Source organism: Cricetulus griseus, chromosome 2, assembly GCF_003668045.3.
Source record: "Cricetulus griseus strain 17A/GY chromosome 2, alternate assembly CriGri-PICRH-1.0, whole genome shotgun sequence".
Taxonomy (NCBI): Eukaryota; Metazoa; Chordata; class Mammalia; order Rodentia; family Cricetidae; genus Cricetulus; species Cricetulus griseus.
This window is the reverse complement of record NC_048595.1, coordinates 381,025,626-381,048,569: the sequence shown is the minus strand read 5'-3', so window position 1 is coordinate 381,048,569 and position 22,944 is coordinate 381,025,626. Positions and strand designations below refer to the sequence as shown.

At 49.1% G+C, this 22,944-nt stretch overlaps 1 protein-coding gene across 1 annotated transcript; it reads right to left on the bottom strand.

Annotated features, from left to right (window-relative positions):
- Positions 1–3,567: 3,567 nt before the first annotated feature.
- Positions 3,568–22,463, bottom strand: Pnpla3 (patatin like phospholipase domain containing 3). The gene is made up of 9 exons (XM_027396139.2): positions 22,230–22,463; positions 19,186–19,418; positions 17,584–17,649; positions 16,138–16,347; positions 14,754–14,814; positions 12,423–12,605; positions 10,748–10,880; positions 6,340–6,444; positions 3,568–4,824 (listed from the first exon to the last, which is right to left on the bottom strand). The coding sequence occupies exons 1-9, from the start codon at positions 22,414–22,416 to the stop codon at positions 4,734–4,736; spliced, it is 1,269 nt and encodes a 422-aa protein (XP_027251940.1). The 5' UTR covers positions 22,417–22,463; the 3' UTR covers positions 3,568–4,733.
- Between the last annotated feature and the right edge of the window lie 481 nt (positions 22,464–22,944).

Here is a 22,944-nt window from a genome sequence, read left to right as displayed (position 1 = left end):
CGCAAAGCTGCCCGTCTGGCCCCAGCTTATCCACGGGAAGGGTTTGGTGCTGAGCCCCTCTTGGGCACCAAAGCCTGACCCTCGTTCCCTGGTGTTTTGCATCTCTTCTCCCTTCATTGGAGCCTCATCTTCACTTCTCAGGTGTGGCCGGAAGGGCGCAGGGATTAGATACGGGTGTATGCTCCTGGAACCGCACTTGGAAGCTAACTTGGGTCAAAACCTTAACACGTTCGCCCGGGTCTAGTAAAAAGGGTGAGTGTGGGACTTGGGGTCGTCTCTCCAGCGGTAAAGGCACTTGCCTCCAAACCTGAGAGCTTAAACTCAATCCCTCAGACTCCACATGGTGGAAGGAGCGAAGTAACTCCCAGAAGTTGTCCTCTGATCTCCACACGTGAAATGTAATTAAGAGTCAACATGTTTGTTTGTTTTTATCTTTCAATTAAAATATATTGACATCACCCCTTCCCCGATTCTCTCTCTCTCTCTCTCTCTCTCTCTCTCTCTCTCTCTCTCTCTCTCTCTCTCGCTCTCTCTCCATCTCCCACCGTCCCCCTTTCCTCCTCTCCTCTTAACCCCCCCCCCTCTCTCCCCCTCTCGTTTTCTCTTCTCCCTTCAGGAGACCCCTGTACTTGTTTCTATTTAAATAGCACTCCTCTGGCATCCAAGCCTTCAAAGTCCACATCCTTCTTGTCTGGAAAGAGGCAGAAACTTCCAGCAGCCCTGTCCCTGCCATTCCCTCCCTACTGTGGCCTATCCATCTGGTTTCCCAGTACTGGGTCAGCCCAGTTCTCAGATCCTCATGTATCTGAGCTAGGCACCACACAGGAACTCATAAGTATTCGCTGAGTTCCTGTCCTAACCCAAACCAGGGTATACAATGGCAGTGTTCAGCTGCTTTCCTTCCCAAAGATGATTTCAAATCAGGGCTGGGTGATGCCAGCCTGGACTACATAGAGAGTTTCAGGACAGTCAGAGCTACACAAAGAGACTCTGTCTCAAGCAAACAAACAAAAAACATGAGGACCCAGGGTCATTGTTCCTGACATTCATATACAATGTATGTAAACTCCACCACATGAGAATAAGACCACTACCACAATTTTTGAGCCAACTCTGAAGCAAACTTTATTAAATACTGGCCAGGACAATAGACACTGGCCAGGTCTATACCCAGTATTCCTAGACTATGGTACCAGTTGGATTAGTCAGAGGCTTATAAAAGCAAAACCCACAGTGCTATGTATGTACTTCCTGCCTTTGTCCAATCGGGGACAAGCATACATCCTGACATACTTCTTGACTATATAGCTGTCACCTATGTACAGGTGATCGATACATCCTGTTCAGTTGGAGCAGCTAAACTTGTGTACAGAAGTGAAAACACATGGCTTGTTATTTTTTATGGACAATAGCCCCCAGAATTCCAGTAAGTTATCTATCCTTGGGTAAGTGGAGCTTACAGATTAGAGACAGTTTTGTTTTGTAGATCTCATAAGCACAGTGATTTAAACTTAAAACATAACTTTAACCTCACATGTCCTCCCCCTGTTAGATCATTAAAAAGCAACTATAAGGCAGGCAGGTGGATCTCTTGAGTTTGAGGCCAGCCTGGTCTACAGAGTGAGTTCCAGGAAAGCCAGGGCTGTTAACACAGAGAAACCTTGCCTCAAAACAACAAAAAACAGCTGTAAGTCAGGCAGTGATGGCACATACCTTTAATCCCAGTGCTCAGGAGGGAGAGGCAGGTAAATCTGAGTTCTAGACGAGCCTGGTCTACAGAGTGAGCTCCAGGACAGCCAGGACTACACAGAGAAACCCTGTCTCAAAACAACAACAAAAAACGCAAAAACAAAACAAAAAAGCAGCTGTAGATAGAAGGCAGAAAGAGGGGCTTTTGCTTGGTCTGACTTTAGGCGGGACAATGTTTATGCATGATGAGGGAATATTTTGTCCCCACATTTGGATGGCCAAAATGGCTGCAGGGGGAGATGGGATGCAGCCCCTTATAGAGGTGGAAATGACTTCCTAGTCCACAAGGGAAGCTGGGAACTATAGTCCTTCACCAGGAAATAGTCACTCCCCTACTCTCTTATTCTTGGAGCTCAGAACATAGTCTCCCTCAGTGAATAAGTCTACTATATCATCATTACATTGAGGTAAATTGAGGGTGACTCAATCTTGAGTACTTTGCCTATGATCCAAAGTTTGTTCAGGTTGTCCCTCTGTTGGATGCCTCCCTGGCTGTATCACCTGGGAGTGCTCAGATAGTTTTCAAGGCTGTCTACTCTAGCTTCACCTATGTGAGCTTGAAGAGTCAAACCTACCCAACCCTTTGTACCACTGTTTGCTTCCCAGTTTCCCCGAAGTGTGTTCTGGAGACTACACCATTGTCCTTTCCCAGTGGTTACTAAAAATGAGCATTCTAGGCTGGTGTGGTGGTGTGTGTGAACGTGATGGCACTGGGAAGGCTGCAGCAGGGGAATGGAGTGTTCCAGGTGAGCCTGGGCTACACAGTTCCAGACCAGCTGGGCTGTATAGCAACAACCCAGTCATTTATTCTGCAGTATGGAGAACATCTAGCATGCAGGCCTAGAGGAGAGGACACAAACCTATAGAGAAAGCTGTCCCACAGGCCCTTTTGACTATAGGAGGAGAGAGGCAGAAGAGACCGAAAGTGCATTTTAAAAATCATATTTATTGGTTTTTTTTTTCACATTTACTATGCACCCTTTTCCCTTAGCAGTTGTGGATATTTTTGGTGTATCCATTCAGTCCTTCTGAGGACATTTGCATAGGTAGATCCACACTTGTTTTGATTTGTTTTGTTTTTTAACAAGTGAACCAGCTTTGCTACCTGCCTAGGAGGTCAAGACCTTGCTCCCTGATACTAACTTTTCCACTCCAGGTGTTCCTGACAGTGGAAGGCTCTAAACTAGCAAGAATTTTATTTGATAGGGTGGCAGGAATATTTTCTGTTGATGAGAAACTTCCAGAAAGGGGCAGCTCAAAGCAGAGCAGAAGAAGCTTCTACCGCCAGCAGTGGTGGCACACGCCTTATCTCAGCACTCAGGAGGCAGAGGCACCTGATCTCTGTGAGTTCAAGGCCAGCCTGGTCTACAGAGCAAATTTCAGGACAGCCAGGGCTACACAGAGAAACCCTGTCTAGAAAAACAAAACTAAAAAAACCATAAAACAAACGAAGAAGAAGAAGACGAAGAAGAAGACGAAGAAGAAGAAGACGAAGAAGACGAAGAAGACGAAGAAGAAGAAGAAGAAGAAGAAGAAGAAGAAGAAGAAGAAGAAGAAGAAGAAGAAGAAGAAGAAGAAGAAGAAGAAAAAGAAGAAGCTTCTACCATTTTTTGTTTGTTTTTGTTTTTTTGAGGCAGGGTCTCATTTAGCCAAGGATGACCCTGGACTTCTGATCCCTACAGCTTGAGTGCTGGGATTATGTTTGCCAGTCACACCACAGTTTATGTGATGCTGAGACTGAACTCAAGGCTTCATGCATGCTGTAGAAGTACTCTACCAATTGAATGCCCCCCCCCCCCGTTTGTTTTCTTTCCAAGACAAGACAGTTTTCCTTCTGTGTAGCCTAGAAGTTTTATCTCTGGAGCTGTTTTCTCTCCCCCAGAATGATCTCCAATCAGGATCAACCCTGCTGAGATTGTGAGCACCAGGGTGTGATGATTCCTCCTGAAGTGCTGTGTGAACTTGGAGTTCAATAGGACTCTAGGAGACTCAGACACGTGAGACATGTACCTCACTGTCAATGCTCAGACGTATGAACAGGTCCATGTTTCAGGCTTTTCTTTGTGTTCTAATCTAATGTGTGAATTTCAGGAAACACACATCACACCTGCAGCTGTAGACATACACGTAAGAAAAGTAGATGTTTATTCCCATTAAGGCCAGTGGAGTAGATGAGAACAGAGAGGGGTGGTGATGGTGGAGTAGACGGGAAAAGAGAGAAAGAAGAGACAGATCCATTGTGCTTCCTACCTGTTGTTTTTTCCCCCACATACAAAAGATTTTATTTTAAGGTTAATTCTATTCACGGTTCGCTGATCATACATGTAGTTCACTACCCATTCCCTGGTGTGTTTATATAACATTGTTTATAAACTGTAAAGTATTTTAGTAAGAGCCAACAGTGTCCTTGAATGTAGTAAGTTATCTTACTCAACTGGCAGGCTCTTCTCAGAGACAGCCACACACCATCCCATCACACTTCCCCAACAATTTTCCTTATGAGATCACCCAGTTTGGATTCCTGTTTCCAAACACTGCTGCCCTTGCCATCCCCAACTATTCACAGGCTGAGGGACAGTGGAGCCTCTTCTCTGGGTTAGCTCTCAAGCAGTAGACTTCATCCAGACCAAACAGAGTTTCTAAAGACGAAATCCTTGTCTTTGGTTTCTATAAACCACCAATTTAGCCCAGATCCTGTGATCCTGGAACCACAGGCGTGAGGTCACCACAGTACCCAGGGGCAGCTGCACAGACAGGAGGCTCAGCTCCTAGACAGTAATTTCCTAGATGTCTCCAAAAGTAACAGAACCCTTCCCACTGCAAAATAGACTATAGCATCCCCATCCACCCACCATTCAGACACTTGCTGCAGCTAAAGTCAAGCCAGGCTTGGGGTGAAAGGCAGGGTGGCCTCAGCTTTGGCCCCTCCTGGACTATCCATATAGAGAATGTCCAAGTTCATAGGAAGTAGGGAGACTAGCAATTTACAAGCTAGCAGAGCCACACTGGGGTTTGTGCAGCGATGAGTGATGTCCACTCTTGGGTGCTTGGTGGTCACTCTTCGGTGTTCGGGATCTGAATGGAAAGAAGGGAGCAAGGTTGGAGGCCCTTCCCAAGGCTCCCAGGTCTTCAGTACTGTAGGAATGTAGCTAGAACCCAGCCTCTGTTCAGGTCTCCTCTCCCAGATCCTCATAGGAACCTCCTGGGACACTGAATCCTAGCTTGCTGGGGCACAATATTCCACCTGAGAACTGAGTCTGTAACATCAAAGGGGTGACACACACCACTCCCCACCCCCTTCCCGGCCTCCTGTCTGGGAGTCGAGAGCTGGATGCAGACTCTTGCTGTGAGCCTCCCCTAAGAAGCGGTTCCCTCTGCCAAGTGGGCTCAGAGTCTCTTCAAAGACCCCATCATGCTGCCTATCTCTGGTGCTGGGGCCTGAACTGCCTGGAAGCCCCCACCATGCTGTTGCCCATCTGTCCATCTGTCTGTCCACAGCATTAATAACTTCTAATAAACTCCTTATTCCCCAGTATTCTCTTAAACTCCCCACCCCACCCAAAACCTAACAGGTACAGGGAGGGTGGTGCCAGGCATTGAGCCACCATTGCATACTTGGTTATTGCAGGGGTGCAGCCCAGAGCCACAGCTTCCTCCTGCCTTCAGTGTTGATGTGACAGTCCCCATCCTCTAAGCCTGTGGCCTTCTCCACTGCCTGAACACCCCCGGTGGATATCCATACCTTCACCCACCAACAAGCCCTCAATTGGATCATGGGCTTCCTCCACAGGAGTATGCTGTCCCATCAAGGTGCCCCACCACCTCCTGGACCCACTTCCCATAAGTCACTGGGACAGCCCCCCTCTTATTCCAGGCTGCCTAGGGTTCCTGCCCACAGGTACACCAATGCTGCTCAGTACCCTGATCTCCTCTGTCCCCAGCCCACAGTTCCTCCTCTTTGTCTCTATCCTGTCATTCCTCTCCCTTCACAGCCTAGGTGAAGGATCCCCAGGGCAGCAGATGTCCTGGGGTATCTGATGGACTCGGGGCCTCCCTCAGGATGTACCCTGCACAAAAGGCAAACTCCTTGTCACCTGCTTGACACTGAGTTAGACATTCTTGGAATGTTGCATGGGGCCTGAGCACAAACCTCGTGGTTCTGGCAGGAAAGAAAGCATTCTGCAGAGACAGCTGTGCCCCTCCCTTAGGCTCTCAGACCTTCGAAACGATGGGTACCAAAGAATTGGGGTTTCCCCAGGGAGTCTCTTGCTGAAGAGAGAAGGCCAGAATCTTGGAGGAGAGTTTGGAGCCCAGACAAAGGTGGGCAGGACCACACTATGACTAGGACTGCTTAGCATACCTCTATTTAAACTTAAATCTCCTGTCAGAACCCCAAAGGTTAACTGGGGAAGGGTATCCCTGAACCTTTCTATTTGTGGATACATCTCCTTTCTCTGCTTTTCATTGTTACTTTAATTGTCCTGTTGTGGACAGGTGGCTAAGCCTGGCTTGTTAGGGCTGTCACAACCCAAGCTCTGGGAACAACAGAGATGCCCATCTGGCTCACATACCCTGGGCCAAATTATTTACCTGGTAGAGGGGAGCAGACATGTTGTCATTCGGGCGCAAACTTGGGATGTTGCCCACTGTAGCCATTGGATGTCATCAGGGATGTCAGGGAGCCATATCACCAACCTGCAGGAAGAAAGCCAAGGACACCATGCATGTGTACTGCACATAGAAACACACATGCACACATATCACATGCACACACGGGTTCAATGTATCTGCCTGAAGATAAACCAGAAGAAAAGCCAATAAAAAGCAGCTATCTCCCGGGCTGGAGAGATGGCTCAGAGGTTAAGAGCACCGACTGCTCTTCCAGAGGTCCTGAGTTCAATTCCCCACAACCACATGGTGGCTCACAACCATCTGTTACTCTGTTACGAGATCGGTGCCCTTTTCTGGTGTGCAGATATACATGGAAGCAGAATGTTGTATACATAATAAATAAAATCTTAAAAAAAAACAGCAGCTATCTCCCAATAGTAGCCTTCATCCACATGAGCTGCCAGTGTCACTTCTAATACCAATTTGATAAGTTCCCTAAGCATATCTGGGCTGTCATCACAGCAGTGAACCTTCTAAAATCCCTAAAAGCAAACCGGGACATTCAGGGTTCCAGAAAGCCCCTTGGGAGTGAATGGGGAAGGCCTCAGATCAGTGGGGTCAGTCTACCTAATTTCTCAAGGGTTGATGGCAAGTGCTGGTTGAGGCCTAGGCTCTCCATGGAGGCCAGCTGTGAATGGCCACTGTGAACATAATGGTAGTACCACAGAGACCAAACACATTTGTATACAGGCTCCGGCAAGAGGCAGGTGGCTGGTAAGAGCCAGCCCAGAGCAGGCGACTGACTCAGTAGGGGGACATTGGATCAGTAAAGCTGCCCAGGGATTTTGATGGAGAAATTAGAGGTGGGCTGGTGCAGGATGCTAAAATGGAATCACAGGGCATTCGCACAAGACTCTAGCTTGCTGCATGTCCTGTCCAGAGGTGTGTGAGCAGACCTAAGCAAGTGGCAGGTTTGCAATGGAGCTGAGAGAGAAGAAGCAGGGAGGCAGACCTGGGTTACATTTATTTCTTTTCACACAGGGTTTCATTCTCTTGCCAGGCTGGCCTAGACCTCCGGGCTTTTTAGCTTCCTAAGCAACGGGGCTGCAATTGTGAGCAGCTGACCCGGCTAAAAGATTCAGTAGCCTCAGCCAGAAGGTAAAACTGCACAACTTGGCAGCACAACCAAGCCTACAGGAAGGTCAGGGAGGTAGCTGTCCAGGGAGACCTATCTCCTGTTCCTGCAGTAGTGGGTTGGGTCAGCATTAGTCACTGCCTGAAAGCTTAAAATAAGAATGCAAGTGGGGTGTGGGCGTGGGGTGGTGAATCATGCCTGACACCTGCACGCACATGAGAGGTTGAAGCGGGAGATTTGACTTGAGTTTAAGGTCAGTCTGCTCTACACAGTAAGTTCTAGGCCAGCTTGGGCTATGGAATTAAAATTCTGGCTCAGAAGTATGTACACATGGGGGCAGAAAGATGGTTTTGGCCATGTCTGACACCTTGAGTTTGATTTCCAGGACCCACACAATGGAAGGAGAGAATCAACTTCAAAAAGTTGTCCTTTGATCTCCATGCATAGGCTATAGCCCTCATGAGTGCTTTCACAGATGTGTGTGCGCATATGCACGCACGCGCGCGCGAGCACACACACACGCACACACATGCATAGACAATAATTGTAAAAATACTCACAAAATACAGATACCCCCACCCCCACATACACTCCCACTTACACAGACACAGGCATGCCCCTCCACACACTCCCCCAGCACGCACAGCAAGAAGAGAATGCTCACATAAAAGAACAGGAAAAAAGGGCCAGCTAGAGTTTAGAAGTTCATTTATGCTACTAATATTAAAACCAAAGTAAATGCTAGGCAATGGTGGTGTACACCTTTAATCCCAGCACTTGGGAGGCAGAAGCAGGTGGTTCTCTGAATTCAAGGCCAGCCTGGTCTACAGAGTGAGTTCCAGGACAGCCAGGGCTACACAGAGAAACCCTGAAAAACCAAAACAAAAACAAAAATAACTCAGAATGGGACTGGAAGGTAAATTTGAGAAGACTTGGAGACAAAAACTCAAAGGTCTGAAAAATGTAGAAAAGAAAGTTCCTGAGGCCAGAATCTAACCCAGAGGCAAAGCTCTCATAAGTGCCCCAGGAAAAGGGGAAAGATGACCATGGAAAAGACTGAATTATAGACATAATTACAAATGGTCAAGTCTCCAAACCACAGTAGAGACAGGCTTTGCCTGAATTGACAGTCTGTGGGATGAAAGACTAGCCAAAGAGGAGCAGAAAGACCAAAAGCCATTCTGCCACAGAAAACAAAGTGGAAGTGGACTGCGCATGAGCAATCCCGTGAAAGCCTGGCTGGGTCTCAGAGGACAGCCTTTGTGCCTGCAGGCCTTAGAGCAGCAGCTTGGCAGTCAGATGCTGGAAAACAGGTGAGGCCCTGGGAGGCCAGCAGAACACAGTTTCCTTAGGGACTTGGTTAGGATCTGCTTCAGCAAAACAGGTGAGTATGCCAAGAAAAAGAGACAGGGCCCAGCCGGGCTGGAGTGGCACACACCTTTGATCCCAGCACTCAGGAGGCAGAGGCAGGAGGAGCTCTGAGTTTGAGGCCAGCCTGGTCTAAAAAGCTAGTTCTAGAAAAGCCAGAGCTGTTACATGGAGAAACTCTGTCTGGAAAAACAGAGAGAGAGGGAGAGAGAGACATAGATACACATACACACACACACACACACACACACACAGAGAGAGAGAGAGAGAGAGAGAGAGAGAGAGAGAGAGAGAGAGAGAGACATAGATACACACACACACACACAAACACACACAGAGAGACAGAGACACATAGAGAGACGGACAGAGACACAGAGAGAGGCAGAGAGAGAGAGGAACAGAGACAGACACAGACAGACGGAGCAACCCTGAAATGGAAGGGCAAGGCTGTGTGGTGTCCCTGGGGCACCAGTCCAGATGAGACAAGACAAGGACACCAGGCGAAGGCCAAGGCAAATGGCACAGCTAGAACCTCCACATGATACCTCTCTCTCCCCACCTCTCCCTCCTTTTCTCCTCCTCCTTCCTCATGGTACTGGGATTGGGGGATTGAACCATGCTAACTATCCACTCTACCACTGAGCTACATACCCAGCCACACTGTGGTTTTGTTTTGGTTTTGTTTTGTTTTGTTTTGTTTTTTTCGAGACAGGGTTTCTCTGTGTAGCTTTGGAGCCTATCCTGGCATTCGCTCTGGAGACCAGGCTGGCCTTGAACTCACAGAGATCCGCCTGCCTCTGCCTCCCGAGTTCTGGGATTAAAGGCATGCGCCACCATCACCCGGCCACATTGTGTTTTTGAAACAGGGTCTCTATATGCAACCCAAGCTAGGCTTAACTAACTCTGTGGCCCAGGGTGGTTTTGAACTCCTGATCTTCCTGCCTCAGCCTCCATTCAAAGTGTTGGGACCACAGGTGTGTACCACCATATCCAGTATCAGAATCCGAAGCATTCTGAGCATTGGCATGAGGCTCAACATATTTCTGACTTTCTTTTTTTACCTGTTTGAACTTGCTTAACTGGTAAGCCTATGCAAATACCCAGAATTCCAAAGCAACAACAACAAAACCAAACCCTCAGACACTTTGTTCCTAAGCAACTTGGGTATGGGATATCAACCTGAAAGCAAGTCACTGCTGCTAGCTGGACATGTGAGCACACACCACACACAGGACCCCGCTGGGCCTCCTGATCATCCTCTGCCCTAGGCAGTCTCATTTCTTCCTATTTCTTCAAAGATAAGCAGAAGCACAGAAAGGTACATTCATTAGTCCAGGACCACACAGCAGTGGTAGGGGTGCAGCCAGGTGTTTAGCCAGCCACAGCCTGATGACTGAGCTGAGCTGCTGCCCCACTGTGCTGTTTGAGTGGGAACCCCATTCCAAAGTTTGAGGACCACTTCACTTCTGTCTCCTAACTGCTGACTCAGACTCACCCCCATCCAACCATGGCCAGAGGGAATGGGCCTCTCATCCCAAAACTATATCTGCTTGTGATTCTAAAGACAGGCCCAAGGGACAGCAAGGGCCTGCTTCTAGGCCTGGCCTTCCTACTCACCAGCTCAGTTGCCACAGAGTTGTGGCCTCTACCTCTCCCTGGCTCAGTTTCCCCAGGGGATCATGAGTGGCTGGACTAGGGGGCTGGTTAAGGCCACTGCCAGCTCTGAGTCTCCAGATGGCTTCAGAGCTTATACCATGTTGCAGATACCCATGGCTGAAGGAAGGAGGGCCTCTCCCAGGGGCTCCATTTTGTGAAACATATAGCCAGCCTGGGGTGCAGCTACTATCAACTCATTGAACTGTCACACCATGCCTTAATGCTCACCTGTGGACCACCGAGATGGCCAGCTCCACGGGCAGAGTGCAGGGCAGCATGATGTATGACATGATCCTGATGGGCAGGAGGTTGCAGACTTTGCTCAGGTAGCCATCCCTGTCCTTAATGGCTTCACTCAGAACTGAAAATGACAATTTGGAACCAGGTGTCTGTATGGCTCCTGAGAGTACTAGAACTCAAGCTCCCGTCCAATGCAAATCAGACCAGCTTTGAAATAGAGGAGGCCTGCAGCCAAAGGGCTGGCAGCAGCCCAGATGGGACACACTGGGGTTTGTGAGCCATTCCTCCCACAGCAAGGGTGATGCAGAGGTCAAACTCTAGCCAAGACTGGTGGTTCAGGCTTCGGATCCCAGCACATGGGAAGCTGAAGCAGGAGGATTTCAAGTTTGAGGCCAGTGTGGGCTACACAGAGAAAAGAACAGATGGAAGAGAGTCCCACCCCCACCTCCCTTTGCTGGCATATTTGGACCTGTGGCTTTCTCATGTTTCCAGATGAGGTGCACACAGCTTCCCAGCCACCCTTGACCGCACTCCACCCCTCAGCTGCCTCTTTCTTCCTGAAGCTTTACCTTTTATTCCGCCCCCCCCCCCATGACCTCCTGACGTCTCCCACTGAACAGCTACTGCCTGGAGAGCAGACACTGGGTTCCATTCATGTCTCTCCTGGGCCTGGTTGGAAGCTGTTTGTGGACTAGTCTGTCTGGCTTGGTAGATCAGACCACTGTCAGGCTACAGTTACCCAGCAACTTCTATAAACAACAACCACTGACTCTTCACAGATTTCGATGCTGAAAGGCCAAGTGTTAAGGCGCCAGCAGACACTGGTGTCCAGTGAGGGCCCAGGTCATACATAGCACCTCTACAGGGAAAAGAACTAGAAGATATTTATTGGCTCTCTTTAGAGCACCAATCTCATTTGGAAGGCCCTGCCCTCAGGACTTCTCCCAGTGCTTGCCTCCCAACACCATCCCCTTGGGAACCTGGATTTCGGTATGAGAATCATTTTTGTTCTTGAAATAGAGTTTCATGTGGTCCAGGCTGACTCTGAACTCACTATGTATCAAGGCTTGCGTTGAACTCCTGATCTTCTTGGCTTCACCTTCTAAGGGCAACACCACATTAGGCTGTCAGCACAGGAATTTTGAGGGGCATAAACACTGAGAACATGTCATTGTTCACCTAGCAGTCAATGACATAAAATATGTCACATGGAGGTGTAAACCTAACTGACAAATGAGAGAGCTAAGGAGAGACAGGTGGACAAGGGGACAACAGTGATCCCAAAGGTGTTCTGAATGAAGAGTTAGGAGACAGAGGCTGGACCCCAGGTCCTCCCTCATATCCACAGCCCTAATCAGAGCTGGAGCCAGTAGAGAGGCAGCCTGGCAGGGTGGGTCCAGGCCTGGCTGCTCAGTTGGAGCCTGTGTGGGTAACCTGGGCTCAACTGGATCAGCATTCCTCTTAGTCATAACCTCTAGGTTCAGGGATGGGTGGCAGTGGCCAGCTTGTGCAGTAGATGGAGATGTCCCTATGGTCTGTTCCTATAGTCCCAGAGGCTTCTTGCTGGAGAAGTGTCACCTTTTCCCTTCACACACAGCAAGCAGCCCAGTTGCTTCCATCAACCGGCATGCCCTGGTCTCATCCCACCCCAGTACAGCAGTACCTGTGCTGAGCTTGGGGGACAGGGTCTCCCGGATGCTCTCATCCCAGGGCACAGCTGTAAGGCACAGGCTAGCTGGTAGCTTGTCCCCTACAAGACTGCTGTTTTCCAGGCAGAGAGGCGTGGCTTCTGACTCCATATCCTCTGAGGACAGACTCAAGCTGGGCTGTGGCCCATTACAGATGCCTGCAAAGAACATGGAGATACCCATGAGGGCAAAGATGGGAGACAGTCGTCATCTGCCCAGCCACACTTAGCCCCAGATGGCAGGGGAAGTAAACCAACACAGCAACTTCATGGGGCATGGGTTAAGGTGGACACATCAAAACTAGAAGTGCCATACACAGCCGGGCAGATGGGAGTCTAGTTCCTGCCTCACTCACTGGCTCACTCCCTAATTCTCTGGCTATGTGGGATTCTCTCTGCTTCGAAGTCTACATACAATGAACAAATAACTCTTCTCCCAAAGGCTGAGCACTTTACAAATTCCAGGCCCAAAATGACAGCACAGTGGCCATTCAACAGCTACCAGAATCATCAGTTCCACTTGTCAGCTGAGGAATCACAAGCAGAGACTCATTCAAAGTCATACAGCCATTCCTTGGCTGAGATAGGTCTTGTGTCCAAGATGACACCCTTACACCACATGGCTTCCAAGTACTGGGAGGCAGGCACAGCCATATCAGATCCTTGTCTGTCTTTCTCCCTCTCTCGTGCTTTTTATTTCTTTTAAGTCAAAGTCTCACTATATAGCTCAGGCTGGCCTCGTCATTGAACCCCACCTGTCTCAGCCTCCTAAGCCCTGGGGCTGTAGGTCTGTGCCAACAGCCTAACTAAGAAGCAACACCTTGAAGGGCTTTTGGAGGTATTATCAATGTCCTACTATCCCAAGATGAAGTAGCATTCTGGATAAAGTAGCCAATCCCTAGTGTGTGTGTGTGTGTGTGTGTGTACCTGTGTGTAGTATTGGGTATTGGTTTCCCTCACTGTTCTGCTGCTCTCCTCTGATTTGCCCCACTCTTGCTTTAGGAGCCTTCAGTGGTTCCTTGTTGCTGTGGATCTAATCCCCTCCCAAATCCACATGTCACTCTTCCTCTTAGTCCATCTTTCAGTATCCTAATCCTGTACCACTTGGGCCACCATCTTGTGGCGGGGGCACAGACCTTGACTCCTACTCCCAAGCTCTCCTACTTATCCAGGGCCCACATTCTCTAGGACATCCTTGTTCAGACCTTGACGATTCCTCCAGAGTCAGCCTGAAGCCTAGATCTCCCCATTGGTTCACCGCTGCCCTTACACATGCCCCTCCCGCCTCTTCATAAGGCCACAGAGGCTCCTCGCCATGGCCCTGTGGCCTTCTGAGTGGCTGAACACACATCTCTCCTTACAAAAGCGCCATCTCCTCTGTCTTCACAGATGTGTTTCAAACACACACATGCTGGGCACATGTTCTACCAGCCCTCTTTATTTTTCCTTCCCTGTTTTCTACTCTTCCTTTCTTTTTCAGATGGGCTTGGGGACTGAACCCAGTGCCTTCTATATGCTCGATAAGCACTGAGCTCGACTGGCACTGAGCTACAGCCTAGCCCTTTTTCTTGCTTGAATTAAAAATAAAATACTTCTTGAGACAGTCTCACTAGGTAGCCCAGGCTGGCCTTGAGCTCATTTGGCAACCAGGGTAGGCCTTGAACTGAAATCCTCTTGCCTCAGCCTCCTGAGCAGCTAAGACGGCAGGTGCATGTTACCAGGCCCAGCTTATGACAGGGACATGATTTTTAAGAAGGATCTTTCCTCACTATGTGACTGTGGGATGTTCCTGTGTAAACTAAGATAATCACAATGTGAAAATGCCATTCTACTGTTTGACTACATATATTGTTTGGCTACATACTTTGCATGCCCAGCATGGTCACCCGGGTGAGCTTGGATGACTCAAGTACAGGTACCTTCTAGGAAGAAGACTCATCCAGTGGGCGGGACCCACAAATGGGCTGGAGACCAGATCCTGATGCCTCATCTGGAAACTGCTCCCAAACCCTGTCAAACCTGAGCCCATCATGCTAAAGGCTCACAAAAGAGCTCAAAGAGAAAGAAACAAGCTGTCTTCAGAGGTGGTGTCAGGCTGCCCAGGTTCAAATCCCAGTTCTGCCTCAGGATGGTTGCCCCTGCTCTGCTGGCCTCTCCTCTCCAGCCCATATCCCATCTATGAAATGGGCAAAGGCTTCCTATCCCATAGTGCTGAGAGAGAAGTGGGCAGAGTGAGACTGTGGGGAAGGCCATGAGGATGGGTAGCAGAACCAAGGGACTCTGCAGTCACCCCCAGCCAGGACCTACCGTTCTCTGCCAGGAACCGGAAGGCGTCCAGGTACCCTTGAAAGCACAGCTCTCCCATCACCTGTGAGCAAATCAGGCAGGTGAACCACAGGGACCATAACTTCCATGTCCTCTGAGGACCAAGGACATATAAGGCTTGGAGGGTCCCTGAGAGGGTCTGTCTGACTCTGTGCTGTCCTGGGTCTCAGCTCCAATGTTCTCTCCACAGAGACTGCCAGAAGGAGCTGTGTTCCAGGTAGGTTGGACCTAGGGCTAAGCTGTCCTTCTAGCTACTATGGTACTACTACCTTAACTGTCCCTGGACAATTATGACTGAGCATCATGCTTGGTGAGCAATGTGGGTACAAGAAGTTATTTATGTATTTTATGTATGAGTGCCCTGCCCTGTCTGCTTGTATGCCTGTATACCAGAAGAGGACATCAGATCCCATTATAGACACTTGTGAGCTGTCATGTGGTTGCTGGGAATTGAACTCAGAACCTCTAGAAGAACAGTCAGTGCTCTTAATCACCGAGCCATCTCCCTAGCCCTCTTTTTTTTTTGTTTGTTTTTTTGTTTTTTTTTTTTTTGAGACAGGGTTTCTCTGTGGCTTTGGAGGCTGTCCAGGAACTGACTCTGTAGACCAGGCTGGTCTCAAACTTACAGAGATCTGCCTGCCTCTGCCTCCCAAGTGCTGGGATTAAAGGCATGCACCACCAATGCCAAGCTTCCTCTTTTTTTAAGGGTCTTTTTAGGTAGCCCAGACTGATCTCAAGGTCTCCAACCTCCTGCCCCAGCTTCCTTGGTTCTGGAATGCAGGTATGTACCACCCCATCTACCCCTACTGTGGGTAATGCCAATTGTCAACCTGACGGAATCTAGAGTCACCTAGGAGATGGGCCTCTGAGCATGCCTGTGGCAGTTTCATCTGCTGGTGTTAATTGGGGTAGGAAGCCCTGCCCACTGTGGGTGGCACCACTCCCTAGGCTGGCATCCTTTGTTTTATAAGTGGGGACAGGGAGCTGGGCAGCAGCACACATTCATCCCTCTGCTTCCTGATCATGGGAGCAACCACTTTAAGCTCCTGCCGCATGACTTCCCTGAATAAATCTTTTCAGAAAACTTGTTCCTGTCAGGACATATTTTTAGCACAACAACAAGAAAAGAAACTAAGACACCACCCCCCCACCCCAATTCCCAGAAGTGGAGCCTGAACTTTAGGTCAATCCATGTGATCCTCAGTGGAGTCTGTGGTCAGAGGGATGGCCAGCCGACTAGCTCTAGGACAACAACCTTTCTGAGTCACCACCATGGCAGAATCTAGTCCTGTTCACTCATGGAGGGACTAAGAGGGGTCCCCAGCCATTTGGGAGGCAGAGAGCGGCATCCTAGCACCCCACTCACCTTCACATCAGGTGGGAAGAGTGCTCTGCTCAGAAGGTAGAGGTTCCTGGTACAAAGGCGGAGACTGAGGTTGGTGACGTTCACCTGGAAGAAGTTGGTGGACTTGACTTTGGGGCAGATGTCATGCTCGCCATAGAAAGGGGACACTGTGATGGTGGCCTTGGCATCCAGCAGAGGGACATTGTCACTTGCTCCTCCATCCACATAGCGCTGTGAGGAGGAGGAAAGGAATGATACTGTTTTCTGAGACACTGCAGTCAAGATGGTGGCCTGGGAACCACGCTTCCAGTGGTTTCTCTCTGGCTTTCAAGGTTGCTGTGTGCTGTTGCATAGGATGTCCACCGTGCAAAAGTACCAGACACACGGAGATGAGAGTCCACCCCATGTTGTGCTTTTCAAGTCCTAAGGTCAGGTGGACACCTATAGAGGCCAGGTAGACACCCCTAGATGAGTCCCTATCGTGTGCATAAAGGAGTCATATGAACTAGGGGTGCTATATTTCCTAGGAATGGAGTATGATATGAACCCTGTCCCAAAGGAGACTCCCTTTGCTGTTTGGGAGATCTAGGACAAGGTATTTAATTGAGTCTCTTTTCCCGTTAACACTTTTCTTTTGGGGAGAGGGGGTTAGTCTTGAACTCATGATACTTCTGCCTCAGTCTCCTGATTGCTGAGATTACCGGGGCAAGTCACCATGCTCATGACAGAGTCTTACATCACTAAGGCTGGCCTTGAACTCCCAACCCTCCTTCCTGAGGAAAAGCATTCTAGGAAGTCAGGGGACAACACCAAGATGCTCCTGGGTCCCTTTCATTTAGTTCTGGAAAGATCATATGTCTATATTATGTCATGAGAAGATTAGGGACGAATATCAAGATCCAAGATGTGCTTAATGGCTAGGTCCCTGGTAACCCAGTCCTGGGCTTTGCCCACAAAGGACACACATGTGGTACATATACATACACTCCAACAAAACTAAAAAAAATATAGATTGTTCCACTGTTGTATGTGTGGCACTTGTCTTTTAGTCTCAGTACTTAGGAGGATTCTAGCCAAAGTTACATAGTAAGACCCTGTCTAAAAAAATTAAGAAAATGAGATACACAGCTAGCCTATATTCCCCTGAAAACCAACTACCTTACAAGAGTAATTTAATTCCTAAGCATCTTACACTTTAATTAGGCCACCAGGCTGATCCCCAGGGTGCTCAAGAGCAGATTAAAGGCGCCAGGCCAGTGTATCCAACAGACAGCAGACAGGGAAGTGGAAGACACTCCTGGGGGTGTGAGTCTGTGGATCAATCCCATGGGAATTGCCTGGTATGGGTTCTGTCCTAAAGGCTGAAGATCCCAGCTCTGCAGTTAGATACAACCATGGGAGCCCACGTCACTACAAAGGGGGCCTCAAATACTCAGCTGCACTCCCCCCACCCACATGTATACTTACCTCACCTCTGAAAGTAGGAGGGATTAGGCCAGAGAAGAAAGGAATGAAACAGGAGCACACCAGGGCCTGTGAGGACAAAGGGGCATGACAGTCACAGGGGGCAGAACTTCCCTGTGCCTTCTATACTTCCCCAAATGAGCAGCACAGGTGAAAGGCTCTCTGCACACAGTAGGCTTTTTAACACCTGGGTAAATGAATGACACTCATAGTTGTATTTGAGGCCTTTGGGTCTTATCAGCAATACTAGCTCCTTACCCATTTGCCTGCACACTTCAATTTTCTGTCCTTGCCCCCGAGGCTGACCATACTGTTGACTGGGTGGCATAAGGGGCTGGAACCATGCATCTTGCCCAGGGGCTACAGGAAGCACAGACCTGGGCTCTCCCTCAGGGTCCTCCTGCAGCCAGGTAGAAGTCATATGGACCCAGTGGTCCTGCAGACCACACTTTGAGAATCACTATGCTGGACAGCACACAGTCCACTGAGAACAGATAGGTGTTGGCAATTTAGAAAGTACTAGAAATTCATGTGGAGAACTAGATCACATGAAAGACTGCTGGCCACAAGTGCAGCCTCATAGGGACTCACATTCAATCAAACATGTTATTCATTTAAGAACTATAAAAAGCCTATGTGGCCCAAAATGACATTTTTTTCTCTTTTTTTGGTTTTTTGAGACAGGATTTCTTTGTAGCTTTGGAGCCTGTCCTGGAACTTGCTCTGTAGACCAGGCTGACCTTGAACTCACAAAGATCCGCCTGTCTCTGCCTCCCGAGTTCTGGGATTAAAGACATGAGCCACCACAGCCTGGCTCCAAAATGACATTTTGATATGGTCAACTATCTTCTCTATACTAGATCTTGAGACTAGAGGCAAATAAGAATGGTCCCACCCTGGAGAATCTTAAAAAAAAAAAAGAACCCAGCTTCACTGCATAGCATGTGTAGATTGGGTGTGGGGCACATACAGGACCAGTTCTTTGAGTCTTGAAGAAGGAAGAGAAACTTTTGAAGGGTGCGGCTGCACAGCAGAGCACTTGCCTGGTATGCCCAAGGGCCTATCTGTTGTGGAATAATCTTTTTGTACACTGTGAAGTTTTGTCACCCCGACTGGTTTTATAAAAAGCTGAATGGTTAGTAGCTAGGCAGGATTTTTGGGGCAGAGAGGATGCTGGGAAGAAGAAGGGCAGAGACTCGGAGAATTGCCAGCCAGACAAAGAGAAACCAGGACATGCAGGAAGAGAGGTAACAAGCCACAAGCCATGCAACAGCACATAGATTAGTAGCAATGGGTTAATTTAAGTTATAAGAGATAGCTAGAAACAAGCCTAAGCTATCAGCCGAGTTTTTATAATTAATAAGAGGTCTCTATGTAGTTATTTGGGAGTTGGGTGGAGGGACAGAAAAAACTACCTACACCTATCTTCCATTCCCAGCACTGGAAAAATTAAGAGAATTAAAGAGTTCTGACATAGAGGGGTTTCCAGGTGCTACAGACCAAGTCACCGGATGTACAGTGTTTACTGGGTCCCAGTCCAGTGAGACAATGATATTCCTATCCTGCTTTTTTATTTGACCACACCCAGAGAGGCAAATGACTTACGTCCACCACTTCATCTTTGGAATGGAAATCAGACACCAGCACATTCTCCCCATCGGACACCCTAGTGAGCGAGATGTAAACCCTGCCAGAAATGACCTGGTGGACATTGTCTGGGAGGGTCTCCTGGAGCCCATCTCGGATGCACTTGTTAATGTTGAAGAATGGATGGAGGGAGCCGATGTTGCGGCTCCTGGCTTTCCGCACAAGGTCCATGAGGATCTCCATGATCTGATCTGTGGACAAAAGACAAACCCACAGCAAAGGGTACCACACTGAAGACCAGAAACCATACAGAACTCCTGAACTGTGGCTGGTCCCAATTAAGACACCAAAAAACACACCTTGTATTTTTGGTCATGATTAAGCACATTCCAGGAGGCTACATTTCAAAGGTTAACTGGGTGACATTATCTCTTTAACAGTGGTTTACAGTCATTTCAAAGTGATAATATTCTGGGTATGGCTCAAAAATAAATAATCAATTCTACCCTGTTCGACTTTATTCAATGGAGCAACTAAGAAATATAAAATGGCCTGAATGAATGTGGTATTTCATAGACATTGCTGAGCTAGGCCTTCCGGTGGTCTGTGTATGTGAGAATTTCTACCTGTTTGTCTATAAAGCCACAAGCCACCAATGTATCAGCACCCCTGCCTTGGCACAAATGGACTAAACATTAGAGGGTACAGAAGAAATAATGCAGGCCAAGACCTAAATGTTATTCCCAACGCCACCCCTTACTGAGGAAAGCACTCTGCCACCTGTCTGTCTTTCTGATTGCCTTTAATTTTTTTAAGATGAATTTATTTGCATGTGTGTGTGTGTATGGCCGTATGTGCACCACATGTGTGCAGGAGTTCACAGGGGCCAGAAGAAAGCTTCACATTCCTAGGACCTAGAGTTACATATGGCCGTAAGTTGCCATGTGGGTGCTGGGAACTGAACTTGGGTCCTCTGCAAGAGCAGTAAGCAATCTTAACTACTGAGCCATTTCTCCAGCCACTAGGCTGCCTTTTCAAGGAGAGTAAAATTTACTTGCTTTTGGAGATAGAAAGCATTGAGTAAAATAACATCTATAAAGTGCTCAACCCAGAAAGGGCTGCTTAAGTGGCTAGCCTCCATGTAAGCCTCTAAGCCCAGAATTCCCAGACTGCACAGTGTGCATGGTGCATTCGTCTGCCCTCACTCTCCAGCCCAGTGCCCTTTGGCCAATCCACATTGACCTGGCACAAGCAGCAGTACAATCCTGAACTCCACAAGGACAGACATATCCCAGCCTGTCCCGATTCAACCCTAATCCTGACTCCCAGAAAACTCTACCCCCTTGCTGAGCCTGGCTTGAGAGTGAATTTACATGATACTGGCAGATCCTACCACCCCTTCTGCCAAATCTAGCCAACACTCAGATGCCCTAAAGGTCTGTGCTTGTCACAAGCCCTGGGCAATGCACCTTAGCAGCTCCTACCAGAGATAACCTACAGCTCTGGCCTCTCTGTGACCTGATAGGACAGCCACAGGCTGCCCCTGTCTTCTGTGCTGTTACTGATACCACTGTAGCAGTGGTTCTCAACCTTCCTAAATGCTGCGAACCTTTAATACAGTTCCTCATGTTTGGTGACCCCAAACCATAAAATTATTTTTGTTGCTACTTCATAACTGTAATTTTGCTACTGTTTTAAATTATAGTGCAAATATCTGTGTTTTCCAAGGTTCATATGCCATCCTTATGAAAGTGTCATTCGATCTCCCAAGGGGTCGAACCACAGGATGAGAAGAAACACTGCTCTATATGAAAGTGGGTGTAATTCATATTCCTTGGGTCAATGCATTTAAACCTTGTCTCAATAATCATCCATCCATATGGGGTCCAGAGGCCTCCATGTAAGAAATGCCTTTGGTCAGTGCTAAAGCCCAGGGTGTGCAACGGGCCGGATGACCGTTGGGCTGGTCTAGTCTTCCCTGAGGCCACTCTCTCTGACCTTTGCTCCTGTCTCCCTCCCTCACTGGGGAAGACAGACAAGCAGGCACACAGCCAGACCTGCTTGTCTCCTAATTCCTGAGTTCCATCAGCTCAGGGTCTGCTCACTGATCCTATCCAATGGCAGAGCTCCGCTCATCAGCAGGGGCTTTCCCGTGCCTGCCAAAGTCACTACCGGCTGGCTGTGGCCAGCTGAGCAAAGAGTAAAGTGTTAAAGAGGTCCAGATCAATGAGGGTTGATAAGAGGCATTATCATGCAGCCTAGGGACCTTTTGGTGTCTGCAGTTCCCCCCTGGGCATTTAGATTGTGGCCCTACCCACAATCTCAAAAGCAATCAGCTGACACTGGAGAAGGGCATCACACCCTAGTAGTTTAGGGGGTGAGAGAAGTAAACTCACCTTCTCTTGCGCATGGATGCATGCATGGGCAAATGTTTAATTAGGTCAAGATTCAATTGCCCAGAATGTCACTGCCAGTGACATCGATCTGGGAAGAGCGGCTGCCCAGGTCAGTGAGGACAGGATAGGGTGGAACTGGACCTGTCTGGGAATCCATTCCAATCTGTAGGGAGGGTTCCAAATACTTTCTTAACCCACGCACCCCACCCACAACAGACAAATCTCAAGGCGACCTGAGGGCTGGACTGCCACAAAGGGTGTTCAAGTTTGGGTACCTTCTGCCCCTCCTGGCGGCACCCACCGTGGTACATTAGCCAGAGACACACAAGGCAAACCCTCCGCGGCTCTGATGACAGGGACCAGAGGCCCCCGAGCCCCTGCGTTATTCCCTGCAGATGCGGGATAGCCCAGCTGGCAGGACTCGGGTGGAGGGTCCATTTCAAACCAGGGCGTCAGAGCGGACCGGGAAGAAGATGCTCAAGTCGCTCCAGTGCACAGCGTGCCCGCTGCCACCCGCCCTCGGAAATCCCACGCTGGCCCCACGGCACCGGGAAGAGTGAGAGCTGTCTGAGCTGGTTCTTTCGGGCACACCGGAAGGTGTCACCGATTCCCCAGGTGGAGAGCCCGTCCCTGTACACGGGGCCTGGGTAGTGGCCGTGAACGCACCGAGAGGGAGACTGCATGCGAAGGTGACCGCGTGCAGTGCACCGGCCGAGCAGCCGAAGAACGTGTGCGCATCGCGGAGGAGGTGCGGGGCGCGCTCGCTCAGACACAGCGTGGCCCCTATATGGTAGAAGCCTAGGAAGCCGCAGCCAGCGAACGACAGGCTCCAGCGGCGCTCTGGGTCGTACATGGCGCTCGGCGCTCGGCGCTCTGGGTGGCGCTCCAGCTCAGCTCTGCTCCGGGTTTGCGGCTCTGAGCCTACGAGAGGCGCAGGCACCCGGGCAGTCCTCTGATGACGTCACCCGAGGCCCCGCCTCACTCGGACCATGCAAATAAGCCAGCGGGAAGCCCAATGGGCGTACAGGACTCCTGTCCCGCCCCCGCCCTTGTGAGCTTTCCCAAACCCTAGGCTTGGATGCTTGCTGGACAGAAGTGGATCTTTTCTTTCCCTTTCTTTCAGGTCCTGAATGGCATGCCCGTGACACTCTCCTTTCCTTTATTACACGGGGAATGCCACCATCTATAAAGGACTTATCATTTTCTTTATTTTCATGTAGGTTTTCTGTTTTTGCAGTTATTTATTTTGCTTTCAATTCATGGAGAGAGGTAGGAGATTTTTTTCTTTTAAAAAAGATGCTGGGCTGGAAGGATAGCTCAGCCGTTAAAGGCTAGGGTCACAACCAAAAATATAAAAAAGATGCTAAGGGATCCTCCCCCC

Bases quoted from the DNA above. Each gene is read 5' to 3' on its own strand.
- Pnpla3 (XM_027396139.2), bottom strand. From the start codon at position 22,416: ATGTACGACCCAGAGCGCCGCTGGAGCCTGTCGTTCGCTGGCTGCGGC. The intron at 12,606-14,753 runs GTAGGTCCTGGC...TGTTCTTTGCAG, and splicing joins CCGGTTCCTGGCAGAGAACG to GCATCTGTAATGGGCCACAG. The intron at 4,825-6,339 runs GTAAATAATTTG...CTTTCCATTCAG, and splicing joins TGTCTGCTCCCCTCTACCAG to ATCCCGAACACCGAAGAGTG.